Raw genomic sequence first — 9,887 nt, 5'->3', positions numbered from 1 at the left:
CCCCAGTGCACATGTTCAGTGTAGATGCCAGCAGCAAGTAAAGAACTCCCACTATCTGGAACAACTGAAACATGCAACATATTTATCATCTCTTGCATGGAAATGCAGAGAAGAGGTTCAAATACTCCAAGCACTTGATCCAAGACAGGCATATACAGGTCACACCAGTTTTCCCTGACTCTGGTAGTTACTGATGTTGCTCATTAGAGATGACAGACTGCAAATTGATGGAAAAGAGAAAGTGTCTGCATGTATTAATCCTTTGGGCCAGTAGTACCTACTAGAAGACTCCCTGTCTCCCTGCGACTGGCTGATCTGGTGGCACCAGGAACTTGCTGCAGAGAACTGGCAGAAAGGTCTTCTGCATTGAAATGAGAACAGAAAACTGAGGATTTGAGAGGATAAGAAGTGTGTTGATATCACACAGAACATGTTTGTTTCAGCTAGTATACAGAAGTAATCTCTCTTCCCAAACTTCTGACTTATCATTTCTACTATAAGCACTTGTCTCTCATTCCTAAGATTTGTTGCTTTCACCTTCTCCTCATGCCCCACCTATTAATCTTCCTCCAAACCTGGTGACTTGGCCAAGTGACTGTGCAGGCACCACAACTTCCAGCATTACAAAAAACCCCAGAGACTCTTTTATCTATTTTACCCTAGTACTTACATACCAAATGATTTTTAATAAGACACTCAACACGAAACATACATCAGGCTCATGGCAATTTTAAGGAATTTGAACTGTGCTCTATGAAGCATTTGTAACCTCTCAGAGGGGAGAAAAATATTGCAGAGAATCCTGTGATATTCTGCAGCACTGTCAGCTAAAAAATATCCTGCATCCTTGGATGTATCACTGCCACCCTAAAATGGAGAATTTTGATGAAAATATAGGGAATTTAAGTTTTCTTGATTCTGTTCATTTCACTAACTGAAGAGTGTCTGGTAAAGATTATATTCCTGTCATCGCTGTCTTTCATCCCCCATTATCAAAAAGCAGATGATACATACTTTGTAACATCCTGATCTCTGGACGAATAGTGCTGGAAATGTACAATGTTGAGAAACTACAGCTAAAAAATCAGTATTAGTTAAAAGGCACAGTAACTCTGAAAGACAGTGTCTCCAAAGACTGTTAGAAGTTGCAACTTGAAGCAGGATGCAGAATTGCTTGGCTTGAACAGTATATGTGTGGTATTTCTGTAGAACCACTGGGTATCTGGGACTCTTCTTACCTGTGGGATCTGTAACTTGAATGACTGCTAGTGCCAAAGGGACTAATTGAAAAAGAATATAAATTAAGGGGAGTCTTCAATAGAACAGCTGAGTTCCCAAAGATCAGAAGGACTTATGTGCCCCCTTGTTGCTGAGATGGAACCGTTTTCTCTAAGGCATGTCAAAGAAGAAGCTTCAACAATCCCAAATGATACCTGGGACACTGGCTGGTGCCAACAGGGGGTCTGACCTGTGCCACGAGAAAGCAAATGAGGGGACTGACTGTTCAGGTGTCAGTCATATCCATCCTGATGACTGACAGGAGGTCCTGTAGATGACAACTCGTTGTGAGATACTGAAAATGGGAGGCAGGGAAATAAGCAGAAGAAAAGCATATGAGGTCATTCTGATCCTATGAACCCTTTGGTTAGGAAGAAAAAAAAAAAAGTAGATAGGGGGAAAAAAATCACAGAGCCTTAAAGACCCTGAATTGCACCTTAAGGTGGAAAGAAAAGTATTGAAATAATTCAAGGAAAATACACATAGAGCGTAAAATTAGAAAACATTTTCTGAAAACCAAGAGGACAGAAACTTTCTGTTTGATTAAAGAAAAGCAAAATGCCTGGCAGAAAAATAAGAAATCAAAAGGTGGAAAACTTGAAGATGGTTTACTCTCCCCTGTTTTGGTGAGCATTGTTCACTTGGAAGATGGACTGTGGTGGAACCAGGTCTGGGACCTGTTCCTCCTGCCAGAAAGGGAGGGGTCCAGAACACCAGAAGCTGTCCATTGGTACCTAGGACTGCACCAGTGCAAAGCTCTGGAGAAACACTCACAACCAGATACCTGGTACCTTCACAGAAAGAAAATTAGTCTGTGCCAGACCCTAGAGCACTGACACAGAGAAGGGACTGTGGAAACGTGAAGACATTTTGCTGCCTTTATTTCATCTGGAGAGTTGGAACATGTGAAGGAAGCTGAAGATAACCAAGAGCTAAGAAATTAGCAAGGCCTGCAACAGGTTCTCCCAGAGAGCTGCTCATCTCTACCAAACTTTTGTTTGAGAATCATCTTCTTGCCTGAGGGAAGAATACCTTAGGTTTGCATATAAGGTATAATCTGAAGAAGACAGTTAGAGGCAATGGATAATGGTAACACAGAGCAGAGGAACTGAGAGCACAAAAACTTGATATAAAACATCACCTCAAAGTTTCTTGCCCTTTCTGCAGTTTTTATCCAACACTGGCTCCATTAAATACATATGTAATATTTATGTTCTGTAAGACAATGAAGGTAACTCAGAGGTATGCAAAACTCATTTTTTCACTGCTGTTTTTGGCAGAGAGATGAATGCTTTGCCTTCTCCTCTTACTTTAGCATTGCTCTGCTAAATAGTACTGAGAGGGTTCTACAGTTAAAAAATAACTGTTCAGGAAATAACAGGCATCTCTAAACTGGTTGGCATCTCATATTCTTATTCCATCTCAGAATCCCATCTATCACATTGCATTTTATTTACGCAGCATTTTTAATGCAGAAGTTTCCAGGCTACACAGAGAGCCTGGTTCATCGCTGGAAGACACCTGTGAAAACACAGCAGTAGAACAACGCTCAAAAGTCAGAATGTTTAAAGATACTTTCAGCACATGCCTCATGGGTGCAGTTAATGATTCCTTCCAGTAGGTCTGGCTAAACTCTACAAGGGTACCACGGCTGCTGAGCTCAGGCCAGTAATCGGCACAGGCTCTCTCTTCTGTTTGGCCTTTTTTGTTCCAAAGGAGCCAAAGCAGCCAGGGGAGAACCCCAGCAGCTTGGCCCGGCAGAAGCTCTTCCAGGCTCTCTCACAAGAAATGAAAATAGTTGAAGCTTGGTCAAAGCTTTGAGGTTCTCTCAAGTTTCTGCTTCCTTCTGAAGGATAAACAAGAGGTAACAAGATTCTGCTGTATGTGTTGGTTATTTAGCCTGTGCACAGCAACTTTGCTGTATCGAGGGATTTTAATCTTTGTGTAAATATTATAGCCATTCACAGCAATGCTTTAGGGGAGAAACAAAGAGATTTATTCAGCTGAAACCACAGGGAGAATGTCAATAGGCACAATGCATTTGCTTGATTTGGAGTTTAGTCCGGATCCTTGTTCTGATCAAATGAACTGTGGAATGTTTTAAAACAACTCATTGTTTGTTTTGGGACAGTGCAAGAGAACTGGGCTACAGAAATATTTGGGGAGTGACAGGGGAGAAAAGGCAGAAAGAGCACTGAACAAGGATGAAGGAGACTTAATTTATTCCCAGCCTTGCCAGCAGCCTGGTGGGTGACTCCAGCTAAGTAACTTCACTGCAGCAAGCCTGGTTTCCCCATCTATAAGATGAAGACACTGATAACTGTTGTCTTTTCAAGCACACTTTGCTTCTAGTGATGGAAAGCAATACACCACCAGGATGGACACTGCCATCAGACTTCTCTTGGCATACATTTTGCTGTCTGGATGATATACAACCACCACGGAAGCAACACAGAGCTCCTCAGACAACTTCCACCATAGGGCAAATGGCTGAAGCCCTAAATGCCTGCCAGTTGTGGGCCAGGGAACCACCCAGAGAGCTCCTACAGTGATATACTGCTAGCCCTGAAATTTCCTCCACTTCAAATAGGAGCCAAGGAAAACCTTCAAGCAGTGCAACATGAAATATGCTCAGCGGAGAGAAGAAAGATGGAAATCAAGACCATAAAACCTGTCACCCTTAACAACCTGATTGGCAGTAGGCACAAGCTTCTTTTAAGATATTAATTGAAGATTTCTTTTTAAGACAGATGCCAACTGCATTTTCAGTTTATTCCACCAAGTAAGCTACAGTTGACTGTTTCAAGCATTAAACATCTGTCCGAAGTGGTCGCAAACATAACCTCAAAGTTCTGGAAATGCTACCAGCAGGAAGCATTCTCCACACATCCACCCAAGGACAGCTGTCACCCATTTAAAAATCCACATGCCCGAAAAAGCATCGGGAACCCCAACAAGTGACAACCAAAGTCTTCTGCTTCGCTCTGCTTTTCCCCACTATCTGCCCTCAAGATAGGTCCTACATGTGTCAAAGATAATCTCTGTCAAAAACTATGACCTTGGTACGTATGTCATTTTCAGAATACCGCACTAGACTCAAGACCACTGTAACAACCCTGAAAATGAACAGTTTAAGCAATGTCCTGTACCAGTTTTGCATTTAAGCGGCACAAGGGTTTTTCAGGAGCTCAAGTAATTTCATCTCAGCTGTAGATAAAAAGCAAAGCAATTTAGTTTAAAATGGAAGAAGGGAATGTAAAAAGTATCCATCCTGAAGAGAGAGGATGAGAGTTGTCTCTGGTATTCCTCAAAGCAGCTGTAAACATGGTATCTGAGGGATTAGCCTCAGAGAGACCTAAAACAGGAGAAGGGAATCTTTTGTTAAGAATAATTCAATATTAAGTTTTGTGTAGTTTTGTTTCCAGTGTTGATCCTTGTTTGGTTAGAACAAATCTATTTTATTTTATTTAACTCTCAAGACAGTTTATAGTTGATTGTAAGGGCTGATAGAAGTGTCATTCTCTTCAGAAAATGACAGATTCAAATTTTGACCTCCAGGAGGACTGTAGGTCTGGAAAGCATCTCCTGCCAGGTGGCAAGGTCCACTATGTACAATGAAGAGGGAGGAAGGGAACCCACACTATGAGGAAGAGTTCCCTATGGTAGGCACGAGAAAGGATCCATCTCACAAGAAGAGATGGAGAAAGACACCTGACAACTTTGGAAAAATCTCAGAGCAGCAGTTAGAAGTAAAATCATTATGTGAGATCCAAAGGTAATGAAATTTAAAGCTGCTTAACTTTAGCTGTCCTAACAGGGTTAGGGCAGTTGAATTTTCTTTCTTGAGGGAGAGGATTCCCATGGCAGGGCACTGTTTCTTTACAAATGCTGAAGGAGCACAGTTCAACTCACAAACTACTCTTCATGTACTTGTTCATATCTTGTCTCTCTCTACGCCTGGCCCTCTAGCTCATTTCAAACCCATCCAGAAAAGTTAAATATTTTTGCTTCTGTTTCTGAAAAATCTAGACAAAGAACCAAGAATTGAAAACATAATTAAAAGAGATGCAAAATGCAAGGTAGTAAAACTTACTGAAATCGTCAATAGATGAGAAAATTCCACCTGTAAAGCACCTAAAATTATGGTCTGCCACACTATTTTAAAAGACATTCTTCCTCTACTGCAAAAAAAAGGGAGGGGGAGCATAAGTTTATCTGTGAAGTTATCATTTGGGAAAAACTGAAACATCTTTTTAAAATTTAAATAAGAATGATGAGATTTTTGCAGAGAGTTCTGCAGAAAGTGTCTGAAAGGTCTGCCAAAATTCAGACTGCTTCATCAGCTCTGAATGTCATGTATGCTACTAACTGTGAAAGAGGACAGCCTGAGGTAGTGCAAATGTGACCGAGCAGGCATTTTTCCCTTGGAATATATGCAATAGCTAATGAGCCCATGTGCATTACTTCCAATCAAATAACACTGATACTTAAGGCATCACCAATCAGATCTAAACCGAACTGGAAAACATACAGGTTTTTCACTGTTGGTGCAACCCTCTGCAGTTTCGGGGAGGCATCCAGGGATTGTTTTACTCCACTGAGTAATTATTTGCAAACCAAAATGCCTGCTCACTTCAGCTTTGCTTCACTGAACATCCTGGGGGAGTGACCACATCTCCAGGAAAGCATTAAAGACCAGAAACCTGACATCCCTGCAGATTGCCATTGGACCAGTACACCATTTCCCCAAAACCTTGTTCCTTTCAACAGATGGAATTAAACAGGCAAAAGGTCCTAATTTCCCAATGCACAAGGTGGCAAGGAGGCACACACATATTTGGAACTGTAATAGGCTATCAGACTGTATTGGTTTCATGAGCACTGGTAATGTTATTAGTTGTGTAATGATAAGCAGTGACAATGAACAGTGGATGGAATACAGTTCTGATGAGCCATACCTAGCTCCTTTTGTATGTTGTCAGGGATTCCTGTAATAGTCTTTCTCCTTTTGACTTTCTTCGGCCGTCTTACCACCGTGTCTGTGTAAATTAGAGACCGCCGAATGCTGGCTTGGCGGTCGAAATTCTCCCCTAATACATGGTAGAACAAGCAAAGCAACATTACTTCCAAGCACGCTGACATCATGCACTTTCTTCCACTAGTTTTGTTGTAGAAATGGAAAAAAAGGCATTAATAAATGATGTTAGCTTGGTACTACAATGAAGGTTTACACTGAAGGAAGATACAGCACATCGTCACAGTGAGGCTTTAGACACACATACCCGCTACACAGTATGGCAGGTTTTAAAAGGAATTTTGATTTCCTGAGCCCAGTTTAGACCTGGTGAGAGCAGCTATAATTCCACAAGTGAACAGAATCCTTGCTTTAATTTGGCCCTTTGTGGGGTTTTTTGTGTGGTTTTGTTGTTTTATTTTAAAGCAATGGCTGCAGAAAAAGCAAATCTGCTCATGAAAATGAAAGATCACAATGGTTTATGCAGGAACAGACATTGCTATTGGCAACGGCTATTACAGCGTCTTTGCACAGTACCGTCATTAAATCACACAAGATGCTTCTTTTCCATTCCAAGTTGCTCTGTTCCTGTCCAGTGTACCACGTTTCTGGTGGTGATCTTTTAACATGAACACAAATAAGTACTACGGAGCATGCAGAGATCAAACTGATCATGTGGTCTCATAAATATTTCAGAGTGGAAGCTGCTTAAAACTGAAACTTTATAAATGATTATAAAAATATCATTTATATAAAAAAATGGCCAGACAAAGCCTTATGGTGACCATGTGCTGTATCATAATGGGACCCAGAAGCACCACTATCATTAAGCAGCTTTTCTTTAGGAATTCACTTTTGTTTAGAGGTTTATAATTTGGCCATTTTACTAGTAGCAAGATAAAACTTGCCCTGTAGATTGTGAGCTGAGTTAATTCTCTGTCACTTCTAAAAATCTAACTACCCTCCATATCTCACACCTAAATTCCCTTTTTAGAAATTAAAGCATTTTAAAGCACTGCCAAATGTCCTTTAGATGACCCATTTAAAACTTAAATGCAGAAAAAGCTTGATATATGAGTATAAGGTTTTTTGCCTTGTATGATTTTTTTTTAAATTGATGACCAAATTATTTACCTCCAAAAAGTGATTAATGCACAGTAACTAATACATCATAAATATTATCCCTGGCTGACTGCACATCAGTACGATGTGTGTCGTGCAAATAGCATAGAAAACCTCATTACCTCTATAAAAAGTCAAAGATACAGTCATATATTAAAGTATAGCATGTGGACTTGTGAAAACACAAGGAAAAAACATAGCAGTTTAATACACCACGTTGTAAATATAAAGACTCTGACTCTGTTTGACTGGAGCCTTCTGCTCCCATGAGCCGCACTTGTGCTAAGCAGAATACTTGCAGCTACAAACAAGTGCCATTTTCACCCAAGTTTTGGATTGACTGAAGTCAGGGCAGATTAAGGGAGGAAGAAGCCCATGTTATCTATAAAATTTAGAGCTATGGATCCCACTAGCTTAATAGAAACCCTGAAATACTGAGACAGACTACCCACTGTCTGGGGCATTACCACTATTAGGGCGTTAGGATCCTTATGGGGTCAGGGTCAGTGCCATTAAGCAATCCTGCCATGCAGGGCAATAATAATTCTAGTCACATTATAACAAATCCAAAGAATTTGAAGGAGCAAGTTTTGCATCTCTGAACATATCTTTATCCATTCCAAGGCCAACAACTATGCCTGAGACAGTGAGCTGCAAGGAAATTAAAATACAGCTTTGAATGCCCTGGAATAAAATGTAAATGGTAAGTAGAGGGTGCAAACAAGGAGAGAGTCTTTTACATGAAGCCTCAGACAGCACAGACAGGATGACCATGGAGAAATGTTACTGTGTCAGCTGATCCACAGTAACTTCTTCCCCTGAGCTACCCAAGAGCTAACTCAACTAATCCATCTTCAATGGCTTTTGATACACAAAGGCTTTTTCAAAGCCACTGTGTAAATTTGTAGAATTTCAAAGTAGCAGCTTTAATAAATTCCAACAAGCAAAATCAAGTCTCAGTCTTTTTTCCTTTCTTCATTGTCATCTTTGTTTGGTTTGGTTTTGTTTGTTTTTTTTTAGAAAACATTGATGTTAATAAAAAAATGTATTTTGCAGATTTAAGGATATTTTTCTCTTTCTGTTACAGTTTTGTAACAAATAATCTAGACATTCCTTATACAGTTTACTCCGTTTTCCCTCATACAGTTTACTCAGTTTGCTTGGATTCACTGAAAAGATTTAAGTATGTGCTTCAATCTCACTGAAGTCAGTCAAGCCGGACTCAAGCAAATGCTTAAGTGTTTTGCAGGATCCAGCCTGGTGCTGATCACCTCCACCATCACCAGACTCCTCCATCTGGAAAGAAAGTTAGTTCCGGAAAACCCAGGAGAGCAGAAACCATTACACATCTTTTAACCCTCAGGATATGTAAAAGCAAAGACTGGCCACCACTGAAAATTCAGCCCAACCCCTTCCAGGCCAGAAAAAGCTCAGCCCAGGCACTCCCAAAGACTGAAACTGCTTCCAAATCCGGATGTCTAGTCAGCAGCTTGTCAGCCTAATGCAATGCCCCTGCACTTTCAGGCTATCCAACAGATTTTTACTACTACTGTATTAGTTGCAATCTGTTCACCAAAGAGCCCTGAAAGCTGAACTCACGGAGCTTTTATTGCACAGCCACGTGAGAGGCCGGTGTAGCAGAACCATTACTAATGCACTGCTGAAAACGCTGTCACTTGACAGCAGCCTCTTCAGAGGTGAACCTTTTATTTCATGCCAGGAGTAATAAAATGGAAGGTTTTTTGACCTCTCTTCTGGGAGAGTGAGAAAAAGAGCAAGCAAAGGAAAAAGCGAAATCAAAACAAAAACCGGCGATGGTTTGTTCCACGGCACGCTGAACAAATGGCACAGAATTTCTGGTCGTTTTTTTCGTGCCTTGTGCAGTAACATAAGGAATTTCAGAAAATAAAATTACTTGGTGTGTGGGAGGGCAGAGGAGGGCAGCAGATTGTGACTTTTTAAAGAGGAACAAGGACTGCAGGGTTTTTGTGTGGAGTGTGTGGCTTGCAGTCTGTTACTGTTGCTTGCCTTGTTTCACAGTAGCAATGTAATTACTCCAAGGGGAAGGAAACGGTGGATCCCAGAGATCCGACCACATACTGCAACAGCAGTCTTCCTTTACCGCCTTCCCTTTCTACCCCTTCCAATTACCATGTTTATAAGGGAATAAATGCTCAACAGCACACTCCTGAAAGGTGAGGTGTAACGTCCCTATGCACTGTTTTTATCAGAAAAGTTGAGAACCGCTGAGCTTGTTAAGTGCAAACCCAACAGTTCAGGGGACACAAGGTTTGCTACACCAGTGGAATTAAACTGGCTGAAGTCACAAACTTAATTCATCCAACCACGGTAACCTTCCCAGTGACTCTGAATTAAATCTATGAGGCTTATCTGATCTCTTTTACATCATTTTTATTTCCATCTGTTTACTTCCCCCATGTATTTTCAGTATGCAGGGTCATTAAATCGAACA

General features: G+C 40.8%; 1 protein-coding gene across 1 annotated transcript in view; it reads right to left on the bottom strand.

Annotated features, from left to right (window-relative positions):
- NHSL1 (NHS like 1) overlaps nt 1–9,887 on the bottom strand; it is a 52,612-nt gene that overhangs the window by 12,014 nt on the left and 30,711 nt on the right. Inside the window, exon 5 of the mRNA XM_029085985.1 lies at nt 6,237–6,368. Coding sequence (XP_028941818.1) covers nt 6,237–6,368 — 132 coding nt within the window. The remainder of the gene's footprint in view (nt 1–6,236; nt 6,369–9,887) is intronic.

This window comes from Antrostomus carolinensis, unplaced genomic scaffold, assembly GCF_000700745.2.
Source record: "Antrostomus carolinensis isolate BGI_N321 unplaced genomic scaffold, ASM70074v2 scaffold9507, whole genome shotgun sequence".
Taxonomy (NCBI): domain Eukaryota; kingdom Metazoa; phylum Chordata; class Aves; order Caprimulgiformes; family Caprimulgidae; genus Antrostomus; species Antrostomus carolinensis.
Note: the sequence above shows the minus strand (reverse complement) of the source record. Positions and strands in the feature narration are given on the sequence as shown.